The sequence below is a fragment of the Echinops telfairi genome, unplaced genomic scaffold (genome assembly GCF_000313985.2).
Source record: "Echinops telfairi isolate 266 unplaced genomic scaffold, ASM31398v2 ScPeMD7_7469;HRSCAF=8507_1, whole genome shotgun sequence".
In the NCBI taxonomy this organism is placed as follows: Eukaryota; Metazoa; Chordata; class Mammalia; order Afrosoricida; family Tenrecidae; genus Echinops; species Echinops telfairi.
This window is the reverse complement of record NW_022111373.1, coordinates 91,103,281-91,119,327: the sequence shown is the minus strand read 5'-3', so window position 1 is coordinate 91,119,327 and position 16,047 is coordinate 91,103,281. Positions and strand designations below refer to the sequence as shown.

General features: G+C 42.7%; 1 protein-coding gene across 1 annotated transcript in view; it reads left to right on the top strand.

Moving 5' to 3' along the window:
• ZSWIM6 (zinc finger SWIM-type containing 6) overlaps window positions 1–16,047 on the top strand; it is an 82,326-nt gene that overhangs the window by 3,392 nt on the left and 62,887 nt on the right. The window contains exon 2 of the mRNA XM_004703704.2: window positions 1,299–1,655. Within this exon, the coding sequence (XP_004703761.1) occupies window positions 1,299–1,655 (357 nt within the window). The remainder of the gene's footprint in view (window positions 1–1,298; window positions 1,656–16,047) is intronic.

Sequence of the window (16,047 nt, the reverse complement as noted above, 5' to 3'; positions counted from 1 at the left end):
AGTGGTTTTTTAACATCTTTGGCCTGAGTTCAGGTGTTCCGTGTGTAAGCTCCAGACGTTTGTGGCTGTCATTCGGTGTCACCTCCCCATAGCTCCCAAAGGTCCCAAGTGGTGAAGGTCCTTCTCTGAGAATGACAGGAGCCTGAAGGCACACGGGCCTGCTTGCTGTGTGCTATTAAAATAGCAGAGACAGTGAAGGTGAGAGGCTTCCATGTAGAACACCCCACTTCTGTCAACCCCCTGGAACTCCACGGCAACCCTCAGGCCTGGTAGTCTCCAAAGGCATCCCCTTCCCATTGCCTTCCAGCTTCTCCCTGACCGCCGAACGTGGCTTTCACAGGCAGGGTGGAACGGGATGGGTGTGTCAAATAAAATGTAGAGTATAATTTTCCTCTGAATTTAGGGAAGGATAATGTGGAAGATTTATCTCCGGCCAAGCAGGACATTTCCCAGGAAGCTGGAGCTAGAGCTGTCCAAGGGGGCAGTGTGCCTGTGGGCAGGAAGGGGGAGAGCGTCTCCCCTGGAGTAAAGGGCCATCAGCAGTCAGGGAGGTTGAGGGTGATTCCAGTGTGATTACACATTTAAGCTACAGGATTGCGAATACCCTTTCTTACTTGGTGATTTTGTACACATATACTCCCTTAACAAACACCTGTCTTAGACCAGCGTTGCTCTGTAGTATATGGAAGAAAATAATCGTTCAGTGGTAATGCGTGAGGTTTAGTTGGCTCTCCAGGTCCACCATCACGCATTGCTCCGAGAAGCTGCTACACGGGGGTGTCCTTTGCTGCGCGTGACCTTGAGGATTAGTAATAGTAGCATCCAACACCCAGGTCTGTGAAGGGAAGCCCTCAGAGCTGCTGTGTTGGAGGCGGGGGAGGCTGGTGGGCGACTGCAATGAAGGGTGGGTGAGATGGAGGAGTTTGTGGAGAAGAAAATTAAGTTTTCAGGTTCCACCTTACAAAGGACAAGAAAGAATGAAAGGGAGAACCACTGATCTGAGAAATTTGGGTTGTATACCACAAATTCAGAATGAAGTAAATGATGACTTCTCAGTGCTGTAATGATTTCATAAGTACTTCAGCAGAATATCTGTTATATACCTTTTAAAATGGAAGTCTGTGTGTGTACGGGGTGGGGTGGGACAGGGGGACAGGACGGATTACTGGCCTGATGTTTCTACTTGAAAAGCTGCCACCATTTTCCCTTCCTGCTGTCAAGTATCATACATTTCAAAGAACTACATCTCCTAGCATCTGGGTCCAAAAGCTGAACTCTCTTCTCTCTCTCTCCCCTAGGTTTCCACTTGAGCGGCACAGTGACAGAGCCTGCAATGCAATCGGAGCCAGAAACGGTTTGCAACGTGGCCATCAGCTTTGACCGTTGCAAGATTACCTCAGTGACCTGCAGCTGTGGAAACAAGGACATATTTTATTGCGCCCATGTTGTGGCACTGTCTTTATACCGCATCCGCAAGCCCGATCAGGTCAAACTGCATCTTCCCATTTCCGAGACCCTCTTTCAAATGAACAGAGACCAACTACAAAAGTTTGTACAGTATTTGATCACAGTGCACCACACCGAAGTTTTGCCAACCGCCCAGAAATTAGCAGATGAAATTCTTTCCCAGAATTCTGAAATCAACCAAGTTCATGGTGAGTACAGTTACTGAATGAATCAATTACTAGTTCCTTCTCTAGATCTCTTCTTCCCCTTTTATAAATTCATTTTCCCCTGCATAAGAGTTAGTTAAATGTGAACGATAGCATCCGCACCGCTCTGAAGTTCTTGTAAGACTATAAAGTTTAGTCTTGTATTCTAAAAGGTTTGTTTTGAAGGGTTTTTTGGCATTCTACTGGGGGGCAAGGAAAGCCTTCCATTGATGAAATACCGATGAGGTCACCAGCGTCAGAACTGACTGGTTGACAATTGGTTTCTAATTCACATATTCTTTACATTTGGTAGAATGCCATTACACACTAGACAGTTATTAAAGAATCTAATTCACCCTTATAAGTTGAAGTGACTTGGATTTATTCATCCTTTAAAAAATCTTATTCAATTTTTTTTCACCTCAGCGAAGTTTTTGACAGAGTGCCTCATATTAAGAAAAGACAATTTTAAATTATTAGAACTTACTTAATGAGAGTTCAGGATATGAGTAATCATTCTATCTAGCAACTCTTAAAATGAGTTTCTTTTAAATCTTTAATACATCGAACATGGTGTTTCATTTATTTCTAAAGACATTTATCTAGTATTTATTTTGTTTAACATAAATATGACAGTGCACAAGGATTTAGGTGCAACTTTTAGAAATACCCGTCATTTATTTAATATAGTATTAGTATAGGCTAAATAATTGTTGAACTATAGGTTGTTGTGGTTTTAAGACATTTATATAATTGACAAATATTTCAAAACACAGTAGGGAGAAGGACATAGCTCAGGCACCTAACGTTTTTACATTTCTTTTGCTGTATTGATTAGTGATATAGGACAAATCATTCAACTCTAATTTCCTAGGTTGTCCTCAAAATGACCACTTCACATTTTTAAACTGTGGAGTACAAAATGAAGGGGAGCGCATAGAACATGCAAGTGCCGATTGGCCAATGTTCTCAAATGACCTGCACGCAGTTGTGCGGTCCCACGCCCTTCTCAGTGCAAGCATTGCTTGCCCCTGAGTTTTTGGGTGGTAATCACTTTCCTAACTCGGTGGTTTCCTGTTGATTTTACATCTCTAAACACTTTGGTTTTCTCTTTCCTTAAATACAATCTTGCAGTTCGATTCCCTTATGACTTTCACTGAAAATTATGCTTTTAAGACTCACCCATCCCACTTGAGCTGGCCGAGCTGTTTGTGCTTGTTGTTGCTGTAGGGCGCGCTGTCACTGGAAGTGTGATGCACGTATCATCGTTTTCAATGATGGCACTGGCCTCCTGGAAACAAAACAGATACAGTCAATGTCAATTATTTTAAATTTTATGTATTTTAATTATATTTAATTCAAGAGATCTGAAATATTGGTTCAATAGTATCAGTTTGAAAAAATATTGATATATTTTAAATTATTATTATTATTATTATTTTTGCTTGTGCCAGGCTCTGAAATCCGGTATCTTGTTTATACTTACAGCATGTTGCATATGAATTAACTCAACAGCAGCAGGACTTTGCGTTAAGGCAACACAGCTCTAGCATATTCTGGTATGAAAGTGCCACTCTTTCTTTGTCCATTCCACTGTTGATGCATTTCATTACGAAAAGTGCCGCTGTGAAGATCTCTTTGACAAGTCTCCTGGTGTTGTGAGATACTTTTAACATGGCTTTTATGTCAGGGAAATCTGTATAGCCTTCTTTCTAGTCATGCTCCCCCTATCAGCTCCAACTTGTAATAAGGTTATCTTAGGTGTGTAAAAGCACTCCGGTGGCAGGGTCTGTGAGCATCCAATAGCAGGAATTGAAACAGCTTAGGTGTACAAGTACCTTCGACCCACCGAAAGCACACTTGCTTAAGGGCTCTTCCAAGTGGGCTTCGGCTCTGTCATGTCCTCTGGCTCACATTTTTGAAAAGTCCAGGCCAGCCAACAACCATCCAGAGGTTTCTCACAAGCTTATTTGCGGCTACATATTAAACTGTTGTTTGAAGAGTGAAGAACAGGGTAAATGCCATTTCGCCTGTCTGTGCTTCCTAGCGACCCTACAGGGCAGAGTAGACCTGCCCCACAGGGCAGATGGCCATGCCCGCCACCCACTCAGAGTGGTTGTTCGCTCCTTTCACTGCACCGCCGTGGCACGTCTTGGACCCTGAGCACCCCCAAAGCCTTTTATCCTGAATATTTGAAAATTTAATCTGTGTTGAAATAGTAGGCTTAAAGACACACCGTAAACTGAAGTCAGATGAGAGACTATATTTATATGACAGTTTCTTTCAGACATTCTTAAATGAGAAGAGAGAAATACCTAAGGAAATAGGAAGGGCATTATGCAAGTTAGCTTTCCACTCGGTGTGATTTTCAAATAACTTCCTGTGAGAACAGCTTCAATCAAACAGTAAACTTGAGCAGTTTGTCCCACTAGCTTTCTCTCCACTTCATTTATCAGCAGATTCCCTCCCAGCCTGGAAACAGGCCAATTCCATGAGCTGCCTTCCTGCCTCCTATTCTGAAGTGACAAGTAGTAAAAAAGACGAGAAGTAAGAAGCAGGTCAAAAACAAAAAAAAAAGCAGGCCATGACCTTATGTGAAGAAATGGGGAATCTGCTCCCGAGAGGGTTTGATTTTAACTGTTGCAGTGAGGACTTGTAGGGGTAGGATTTAAAATGTTTAGCACTTTTTTGACGTCATGGTCCCACTGCCTCCAAATGTCTGTCCATCAAACTTTCTCTTTTACCACACACGTTTTCAAAACAGTACTTTCTTATATGATATTTTGTGGCTATATTTTTCCCTTGAGAAAAGTATCTTAAACATGAATATTGAGCAATTATATTTTTCTCTAAGAACAGCATCACTTTTACAACTTGCGATATAAATTGAATTAGGATAAGATTTAGGCTCTATTTAGTGACCACTACAAAGACAATGATGGTTAGCTTACCCAAAACCTTTTTAGAAGTAAGACATAATAAAATTTATAAATACAAACCATGTTGATAGTGTTTTTTTCTTTTCCTTATGAACTTATCTTAATGTTTCTTAAAATTCTATGAATTCTCTGTCATTTTTTTGAAATAGTCTTTGGCTTTTAAAGAAATGATTTTTTACCCTGAGTAAATTTAAAACCCTGTCAGGTCTCCTTCCAGGACTATGTTTTGCGCAATTGCATTGTAGGCTAGGTGTACTGCAAGTTTAACCTGACCGCACTCTGCCGAGGGAGACGCCAAGAGCAAGCTGCTACCTTATCTAAGGTCACTGATTCCGCCAAGTCCCTGAAACATGGGCTTAGTCCTAGTTGGGTCCTTGTCAGATGACCTTTCTATAAATTCTCATAAAATTTGCCACATAATTTTAATTAGATTACAAAGTTGACCGCTGTATGCTAGATCTTAAAAGGAGGCCGAGTGGTGCAGTGATAAAGTGGGAGACTGCTAACTGAGAGACTGGCAGTTCTAACCTGCCCACTGCTCCGTGGGAGAAAGAGTCAGCGGTCTGCTCTGTAGATTTACTGCCTGGGGAAATACCAGGGCAGTTTTACGCTGTCTCTGTGAATTGGAATCAACTTGAAGGCAGTAGGTTTGGCTTTATTTTGGTTTAAATAATGACTGTAACATAGTGAATGCTAATAGCCCACCAAAGAGAGATTGGCAGTTGTATTGCATTTTTAGAACAAAATTGTTAGCTCATGATTTTATATCCTAATAAAACATTCCAGCATACATATTCTTAAGAAAAGAGGCTGCTACTTTTGCTACATACTACTCTAGAAGTGTATTGATTTCCAAGGACTAATCCACTCCCTGGGTTAATACAACTTGGCCTCTCTTGGTCTTTTAAGCTACCTATTAAAGAGATGTATTGTAGATAGGTAAATTGTCGGGCAGGGACAGAACATTGAATTTGAAATTTTGACGCCCGGAGTCCATTGTTGCTCTGCTATATCTTACCTCTGTGACCTTGGCTGAGTCACAGGATTTATCAGACTCATTTTTCCCTTCCGATTTAGAATGCATACAATCTTCCCTAACTGGTGGGAATTTTAATTACATAATACACGTTGTTAGATGCCATGGATTTGCTTTTAACTCTCAAAACCACCGATGAACAAAACATTGTCCACGCCTGCACTATCTTGACAATGATTGCCCCTCTGGGGACCATTGTTGCAGCCTCTGCATCAGTCTGTCCTGTTGAGGGTCTTCCTCTTTTCCACTGACCCTCTGCTTGCCCAGGCATGCTGTCACTCTCCAGGGATGGCTCTCTCCTGACAACTTGTTCAGAGTATATGACATGAAATCTCACCATACTTGCCTCTAGCGAGTGTTCTGGCTGTACTTCTTCCAAGACAGATCTGTTCATTCTTTTGGCAGTGCATTTAATATCCTTTGGCAACATGCACTTTGACCGTGTTATATGAAAGACTAATTCTTGGAGAAGGACCCCGTGTTGGGGAAAGTAGAGGGTCAGTGGGGAGAAAAGGAAGAGCCCTAATGAGAAGGATTGCCACAGTGGCTGCATTGATGGGCTGAAGTGTAGGCACAAGTGCGAGATGGGTACAGGAGAGAGTGCGTATTGTGCTGTTGTACATAGCCTCACTATGAGTTGAACAAGACAACATACAGTAAATCGTTAAATGCACGAATGACATTCGTGATAGAGAAGGTGACTGGCTCACCATGCCTCCTCCTAGAGAACAGTGATAAACCAATTGGTGATGGTGGAGCAGATAGATGATGGTGGAGGTCAGTTTGCTTTCTCGCTTTTTTGCAGCTACGTTTTCCCTGTTTTGTTTTGTTTTTCTTTTCCTTTTTTGTTTTTTTTTTTTTCTTACCTTTTTTAGGTTCCGGGTAGAAAGAAGGTGCGCATGAGGGAGGAATTGACATTGGCCCCAACCTGGGTGGAACAGAGAGAAAGGGACAGTCATATTGTTAGGACCTTGAACAGTCTGAAAAGCAGTCTGTTACGTATCCCTCACTTCATTGCCAGGCGCCCACGATACTGTCACAGTTAGCCCTTGTCGGGGAGATGTGTTCACACGTCAGATAAGGGTTGATGAAGGAAGGACTCCTAAGATCTCCTCCAGCTCCATACTGTGAATCTTTGTAGTCTTTGTATAGAGACAAAGGAAGTACCTGGAGTTCACATTGCCGAAGTGTTCAGTAATCCCATTTAGGTGTGTCTGTCGTGTATGTTGTTATTTGCTCTGACACCTCTGTTTGCTTGAGCATTTAAAAAAAAAAAAAAGGGAAAGGAAAACCCCTTAATCTCTCTGCCATTGTCAGTTCTAACTTCTTAGTGACCCCATCGGGCATTACCCCTGTGGGTTTCTGAGACTGTCACTCTTTACGACAATAGAAAGTCTCATCTTTCTCTCTTGGAGCAGCTGGTGGTTTCGAACTGCTGACCTTACGGTTAGCAGCCCAGGGCTAAGCCACCACACCACCAGGGCTCTTGAGCCTAGTCTTCTAAAACCATGATTATGAATTCCATTTGTAGCCCCCTATCCTGCTTCACTCGGACTCCTGTCCACCCTTCACACTAGCCTGTCCAGGCTCTCCTGGATACTAGCAAACAAACAAACCCAACGCAGCCGATTCAGCCACACCCAGTTGCTTGTTATATTTCACTGGATTCTGAGCACCAAGTCAGGGCAGAAATGACTTGTGTATTTTGGTAGCCTCCTTTCTCATTGTTAAAAAAGTCAACACTGACATTTTTCAATTCCATTTTTATACTGTGGGTGCTTGGGCATTTACCCGTTAATGGACATGTGTTACATACGTACTGCGTCACTGTTCGAGTCTTTGGATGGAAGTCTCGTGTCTGACCCTCATCCCTTTGTTTCCTTGTGGATGGTCATATTTATTGTAATTGGGCTTGCATTAGCATCCAGTTTTTGCCAGTATCCTAAGGAGATAATTCTATTTTAGAGCATTCTGGAGTTGACAGTTGGTGAAACAATGTGATCTGCTAGTGGTCAATAAAATGAACAAATATATTCTTATAGGCAAGAATGAAAGTTGCTTTAAATATATAGCCACCAAGTGTAGCTGCATGAAACCTGCCGAAAATTAAAACCTAAGAATGTGTGCTGGTTGGACAAGGGACCATGGTACAGAAGTATATAAAGCCACGAAGACAAAGCCCTTGTTAGCCACCACCGCAGCTCTGCCATCTTATTTCTTTGCGGTAACCATTCTTGACAGTGCAGTTTACATTTGTGAAACACTTTATTTTGTGCACACAACAGCACAATCATGCACACCGGCATGTGACTTAGATGCCTGTATGTAATTTTCAGATGAATCACAGAACCTACTTCAGGGTCTCTGGAGAAGGACATAGTTGTTTGGTAAAGCATAGGAGCAGTGAGGCAGAGGAGATGGATTGACACTGGCCGAGACTCTGGGCTCAGTGGTGAGGGTGGCTCAGGGCTGCCAGTGTTTTGTTGTGCATAAGGTCGCTGTGGGTTGGAACCCACTCACAGGCACCTAACAACAGCATGTTTCAGAAGTTTTCTCTTTGTTGCCCTTGAAACAAAAACATGAGCCCCTTGTGATTGTAGTAGAAATAGGTCTGTCCTGGTTTTAAATGCTGTTTGATAGGCACAGGGCAGATATATTTAACCATTAACCTAGGAACGAATTTGAGGTCATTTCTTTTTATATACTTTTTTTTCCTTATTACTTATATACTTTGTTTTCTTTTCTACTGTATGCAATGCTGTCATGAACCCCCCTTCGTATATGTGTGTAAACATGCACAAGTATTGACATACATAAAATAATTTTGTAATTATTACCAAATTTCCTTCCCCAAGTTCCCAGTTTTGCCCCTGTTAGAACGAAAGTTAATGTCTGTGTAGTATCGGGTAAGGGTTTTGTTGTCGTGTTTTTTAAAAGCAGCAGGGATGGACTCTGAGTAGACACAGGTGATGCTCCTGTTTGCCTCACATGAGGAGTCTTTACAGGGCCCATTAGCCAGAGACTTGCTGCTAGAGGGTGAGTCTAGGAATTTGAAGGGATCACAAGTCTCCAGCCATGAGGCATTTGCTAGGGTCTCTCAGTGGCAGCAGGTTACTTCTCGCCTGGGCCCCTCCCTATACCCTTCGCCTCTCTCCCCTCACCTTCAAGGTTTGCTCCCCTCACACCCTGCAGTTACTTCAGACAGTCTCCCCCTACCCCTACCCCTCCCACCAAGGAAAACCCTCAGAATTCACAAAGGATTGTAACCAGTTGAGATCAGTCACCACTTTCTTCCTTCTCTCCCTGAAATGGCCAGGAACGACTGCCCGAGTCTCTTGTCACCTGTCCCTGTACCCCAACCTCCAGCTTTGCAGTGAGATGGCTGCTTTGCTTCCCAGCCTGGTTACCAGGGGCAAGGAACCCAAGCTTCAGTTTCTGTCTTTATAAAATGTGTTTGATGAAAGTCTGTTCCGTAAAACTTGGAAGGCAACTGGAGTAAATGGAGGTTTCTGCCTATTATCCCTAGCATCTTCATGTGGAAGTTGACGCAAAGGGTTAAAGGGCCGTGGTAGATAGTTGAAAATATTTGCAACCAGTTTTAAAAAGGAGGATTTAAAAATAATCACAGCTAACTCCTCTGGAAGCTGTGCAAGCTTAGTACACCTCTTAATAAATCTGAGAAGTTGGTGAGTTTATGTAAAACAGACTTTTGGTAAAAATATTTATATTTGCATACCAAGCCATCATTAATAATAGAGTTATTAGCCAAGTAATTGAAAGTGACTTCCTTGTCATGCACTGTGTATGGTCAGCATTTTAAAATGAGAGTTAGAGAAAGTGCACACACTCTACTTTTTATACATAGAAAACACATGGTTATTTGAGTTGAGTTGAATTGAGTTGAATTGAGCTCCTGGAGTAAAAGAGGATGATAAGAGATGAGTAATAAAGCCAGATGAGAGGAGAATAATACAAGAGGGGCTGCAACCTCTGGCAGGCTGACGCGAGTGCCCTGAGATCCGTGCTGCTGGCACTGCTGCCCCTTCGCTCCCTGGGCCTTTAGCTGAAGGGAAGCCATGTGCTGCGGTGGAGTGGAGGCTCAGGGACCTGGCAGTGGGGTTACGTGGACCAGCCATCCAGGGGAGAACGTGATGAAGGACCCGGCTGTGTCCGCCGCAGCAAAATTGCACATTCAAATGAAGGCAGTAGTCAGCACCTGGAAATGAGGATTTGATTAAGGATAACATCGACATCTCGTAGACGTTTGTGTGTGTTCACTACACGTTCTGTTCCACTTTGCTCTACAGAGCCCCTCCCCTCCCCTTTTCGCTTTGAGTCTGAATGACTGGTGTCTTGCCTTCTCCCTCTCCCTGCTGGTCATCCGTGTCAGGATTTTCCCTGAGCTTGTAAGGCAGGGCTATGGGTCCTTGGAAAGCCACCGACTTCACATTCCCCGTGGGAGGCGCAGGCTCTCGGACCGGAGGAGATGACGTTCTTCTGGAGGCTCTCTAGGAGAAGCTGACTCACCGCCGCTGCCACAGGCTCACATGCTGCCCGCACTCTGCGGACAGACATGCAAATTGATGGCTTACTTTTCTTTTTTGATAAATATTCAAGGGATCTGTCCCTTTTATCTATTTGTTTTTAAAATCATTTTATTGGGGGCTGTACAACTCTTATCACAACCCATACATCCATCTATTGTGTCAAGCACATTTGTACAATTGTTGCCATCATCATTCTCAAAACATTTGCTTTCTGCTTGAGCCCTTGGTATCAGCTCCTATGAGAATTCTTGTGTGTTTTTAAAAAAAATCAATTTTGGGGGGGTTCGTACAACTCTTAACACAATCCATACATACATCAACTGTGTAAAGCACATTTGTACATTCGTTAACCTCATCATTCTCAAAACATTTGCTCTCCACTAAAGCCCCTGGCATCAGCTCCTCATTTTTCCCCTCCTTCCCCACTTCCCCCTCCCTCATGAACCCTTGATAATTTATAAATTATTATTTTGTCATATCTTACACTATCTGACATCTCCCTTCACCCACGTTTCTGTTGTCCATCCCCTAGAGAAGAGTTTATATGTGGATTCCTGTAATCGGTTCCCCCTTTCTACCCCACCTTCCCTCTGCCCTCCTGGTGTCGCCACTCTCAGCGCTGGTCCTGAAGAGATCATCCTTCCTGGATTCCCTGTGTTTCCAGTTCCTGTCTGTACCAGTGTGCATCCTCTGGTCTAGCCAGATTCGTAAGGTAGAATTGGGATTATAGTGGGGAGGGGAGAAAGGGTGGAAGCATTTAGGAACTAGAGGAAAGTTGTACGTTTCATCGTTGCTACACTGCACCCTCTGTAGGCAACTGGACACCCCCTCCTTGAAGGGTCGGGGGGAGGAGACGAGCCAGTCGGATGGTTTACTTTTCATGAAACAAACAGTTAAAGCATGATTTGGACAGAATCAGGTCACAGTTAAAAAGAAGATGTAAACTCAAGCCTTTCTCTCTTTCCGGGTTGGTTTTCTAGTGAGGTCAGAGGGAAGGAGAAAGCATTGAGTCTCTAGTCGAACTCACAAGCTGTGGGTAAGTCCATACCACAGCCAGATCATAGGCCCATTGTGAACATGTCTTAAGATGTGTCCACGGTGTGAGACAGAGCTCTCGCTCGGTGTATCTTAAATCTACTCGTTCAGTACATTGGAGAGGTCTCTGAGGCCCCAGGACCCTGCCTGTTCTTCATTATGAAGATCCAGAACATACCCTTGTATTCACCATGCTCACCAAACACAGAAGTGCCCTCTTTCCGTTCCCATTTTTCCACCTAGTGAAAATTCTGATTCAGTAGTCTGCAGTGGTGCCCCAAACATCTATTTCTCACAATGTGTCCAAAAATTTTGATATGGTCTCTGGGGTAAAAAAATTTCTATTTCAGAATAAATCAAAACTAAATCAGAACCAAATCTAGCACCAGACAGAAGGCAAAGCCCTAGTGAGCCATCCTGTCCCTGACTTCTCCTTTGCTCTCCTCTTGTGCTGTTCCGTTACCAAGGTAGAATGGAAAGTAAACGTCACAAAGCCCTGGCTGGAAATGAGAGACAATTAAACAGTTAGACTCTTTTCATTTTCCCTAAAGGCTTGAAACTTTGAAGAATTAAGCTCTGGTCATAAAATGCCCACAAAGACTAATTACATAGTTGTAAAAGTTATGGCATTTATAATTATAAATATAAATAAGAGTAAAAAATATGGTAAATTTTAAAACACTTTAATGGACCGTTTAATTTATATACACACAGATTTTGGTTCTTGTCCAACAGGAGGGATATCTGTTAGCAAATGTATAAATATACGAGTTGTGTTTCCGTTTGTACTTCCTCCTTTCTCAAAGTTAAGTGCCGAGAGAGTTGTCCTTGATTAAAGGCAGCCCATTAACAAGTAGAAATAAAATTTGCAAAGTTTCAGCACATTTTATATAAGATTTGGCAATACTTAAGTGCATTTAATCAAGACATTAGGGTTTCAATAGCTCAAAATCACCTTAAAGTTAAATATAATAATTTGTTCCCTTCGCGGGAGTGGGTGGTGATTGTTATTATAGAGCACCTTGGTGGCTCAGTGGTTATGGAGTGTTGGGCTTCTGCAGAGGAGGGAGTGGGGCGTGAACCCGCGGCCTCCTCCTAGAGAGAAGGATGTGGCAGTCTGCCTCCTTCGTGAGGGTGGCCTGGGAAACCCCATAGCGTCACTGTGACTAGGATCAACTCAGTGGAATCAAGTTTGGGTTGAGTTTTGTTGTTGCTGTCGATTACTAGTTTCCTGGTACATAGAACATATGATCGTTTTCCTTAAAATGTTGAGTTATCTATATATTAAGGTTTATGTATTCACTGATTATCTTGCATTTTTAGGAGGCAGTCTTTTCTAGATACCTAATGATATGTTGTTTTTTAATTTCTGTAACTTTACACTTGAGGACACGTAGCCATGTGGCGTTTAAGTGGTTTGCTTGGGGACACATGATTTTTCCCACTGTGCTTAGAACAGAAGTCTTCTAAATTTTAATCCAGGATTTGGAAGCTGCTGTTGTAAATGCGAGGTGCCATCAAGTCATTTCTGACCCATCTGCACAACAGAAGGAAGCAGTCCTGCCCCGGCCTGGCCAGCCTCGCCAGTGTCCCTGTGCGTGAGCCCTTTGTTGTAGGCACTGTGTCCGCCGTCTTGTTGAGGGCCGTCCTCAGGCACCCTCGCAGTGCGAGGGTGTAGACTGTATAGATTATTCACCGTACAGTGTTGTGTTTGAGCCGTTTCTCTTTGCTACGGCCCCAGTACTTTAAGTAATATGCTAATTTTAATGCTAGTTTGGGAAAATACTTGATTTGTTTTGTATTTTTAAAGCTTGAGAAACATTATTTCATGGATTTATATATTTGCTATTAGATATTACCACAGTTGTACAAGAATCAAAATCTGTCTATATACCAATTAAATTTTAATCTCTACCAGATTTTAAAATACAGTTTTATTGGCACATACGTCATATATCATACAATTTAATTGTTCATTCATATTAAGAAGAGTTGTACAATTGTCACCACAATCCATTTCAGATTGTGATTGGTTCCTCATTGCTCCCCCACCTCCCCTGCTGTGCCATTAGGTAATTGTTAATCCAGGTACTGTCTCTGTAGATTTACCTACCCTAGAATGCATATACAGAAAATATACAAAACACAAACAGGAAGCAAAAAAAACCCCAAAACCCAACTTCAAAACCCCCAAACCAAAAATGACAATGCACAACTTCAATCAAATGAAAGTAGAAAATATTGAAAACGGAAACAACTGTAAAATGGGTCAAAAAGGAAATTATGTGTTAGGCCAGGTTGACTAGAAAAACAAACCCAGGGACACTCATATATGTATGAGAAAGAGCTTTGTATTGAGAGGTCATCTTATAGCACGAAAACATTCCAGCCAAGTGCAACTCAAATTCATAAGTCGGATACTGCTCCATAAGTCCTTCTTCAGACGCACAAGCCACACACAATGATGCAAAATGCAGGAAGGTGGCAGGCCAGTGGGCAAAAAGTCTTGTGGATCCAATGTCAGTAGAAGCATCACAGGGCTCTCTAGGTCTCAGCCTGGCTCACCAACAGGAAGTTAAAAGCAGAGAGAAGGGGGGAAGTTCCTGGGATCCTCCTTATGAGAAGGCCGTGCCCACAGGGAGGCACAGCCAGGCTGTGACCTGACCGACAGGCCAAACTCCACCCCTACACTTTATTTCTCAAGTTGCCATGAAATTATGTAACGGCCACAATGAGGTGTTATTACAGGTTAACGTAACTAGATGTGCCAGAATGGATGGCACATAGAGTCTGATGTGCTATCTCTGTCTGGTGGCAAACCTATATTCACATCCCTGGACTGTGGGCAGAGGGCATTCACTGGAGGCCTAATCCATGTGGGGTCACTGCTAATGGATTTTGGGCTTCCACTGTCATTCAGAGCCTTCTCCAAACCCGTCTTTCATAATTTAAACTTTGATATTATGCCTTCCTTCGGATTTAGATTTTATGATTTTCCATCCTTGGATCATACAGCTAGTGTGCTTCTTCCACATGTACTTAGTTCATGCCTCACGTAAATGGCCGTTTATTTGAGGACAAGCCTTTAAGACCCTAGACATTTGTTCTTTCTGACAGCTAGGTGCCATCTGGTTTCTACAGCATACTTTGCTTTAGCATCCTATTTTCATGAAGGCGAGTATCTAGTAAGGCCATGCCATGAGAACGATATTCTTACATTGGGACTAGAGTTAGATGTGAGCCCCAGATTTATTTGTATATTTATGGTTTATGTATCTGTCTCATTTTAGAGACATCATTATCATTTTATGATAGGGAACATTATAAATCAGCTCTGTGGGGCATAAGAGGATTTTATTGATAGTATCATTAATTTAGCCAATGGTATAGAATTTAAAACACTGCTGAGAAAAGGAAATTATACAAGTATCGGCCAGCTATTCAGACCACTATACATGAATTGTTGACTTGTACAGAATATATGCCTAAGTAACTAAACACCATTTACATGAAAAGTGGGGATTGGTGATAGGGCAAACCGTTCAATAACACTCATTCACAAAGGCAGTACCATGGCTGCCAGATGAATACATGCCCTAAGAAAGTGGGGAGATACATAAAATAGTAAATATATGGAGTCCTGGGCCACCAGTCATTGGGTACTCTCAAACAATAAGTAGACCAGAACCAAATCCAGTGACCTCCAATTCCATCTCCTTGGGACAGCAATCATCTGCTTCAGTACTGTTACGTTTTGGGGTTTTTCCCCCTGAAGGGAGGTAGCTACTTGCTTTACCCACGAACAGAAGTGTTATTCCCCTCCTCTGAGACATACATGTCTCCTCCCCCATGTTGACCTGAATTTCCAGTAAGATTCGCTTTTCACCCTTGTAGGAGTGTCTGTTGATTTGGGGTGACCTTAGCACAATGTTGTATGGCAGCAACTGAATGGCCTTCTCCCCTGTCCCCCAATCTTGAGAAACTGGCCCTAGCTGAGCTAAGGTCTCCTCTATTGAAGTAAAGCCTACCATATTTTAAGGAAGAGATTAACGGAGTATTCAAATAAAATCTAAGTGATGCCTAGATTCTTTTTTTCCCCTAGGCTTAGCTCTCAGCATGAAAAGGAAAAAAAGATTAAGAGTTTTCTGAAGTTTTTGGAGGGTCTGACCGTGAATGCCTTCGCCAGTCCATTCCACATGAGAAGGCTGGGATTTTCTCCAATCCAAATCTACTTAAAATATTTGGAAATTTCTGCAATGAGTGGGAAATCCCAAGTGTAAGCCAGCTGAGACCCACACAGCTACGCACAGCATGTCTGCAGCCGGACCACTGTGCAGTCTGCCCCCCCCCCCCAGGTGTCCTGGAGCAAGACTTCAGGGGGCTTGGGCTGTGTGTGACCCAACAGAGAACAACAGAAAATCAACAAAACTGGGAGACATAAATGCAATGAAGATCAAAATTGGATTTATTTAGGCTCACTTCATCTGAAGGAATGGTGAGAGTGGAGAATCAATAGCTTGGCAGAAGTTTCCCTGAAAAGAAGGAAGAACATGTCAGATGGAACTGAAAAAGTTGAGCTCTTTTTCACTTACTACAATTATGCAGGGATATACACGACCTATCACAGTGGGGAAATATGCTGCCAAAAATCTAAAGTGTTACTAGACTAAGGTACTCCAGTTACCTCTCTTCAGTTGTGCCATGGACTTCCAAAAGAGTAAACCAAACTGTCTTGGAAGAAGTACAGCCAGAAAGCTCCTCAGACAGGAGGGTGGCAAAACTTCATCTCATGTATTTTGGACACGTGATTAGGAGAGACCCGTCTCTGGAAATGTCGA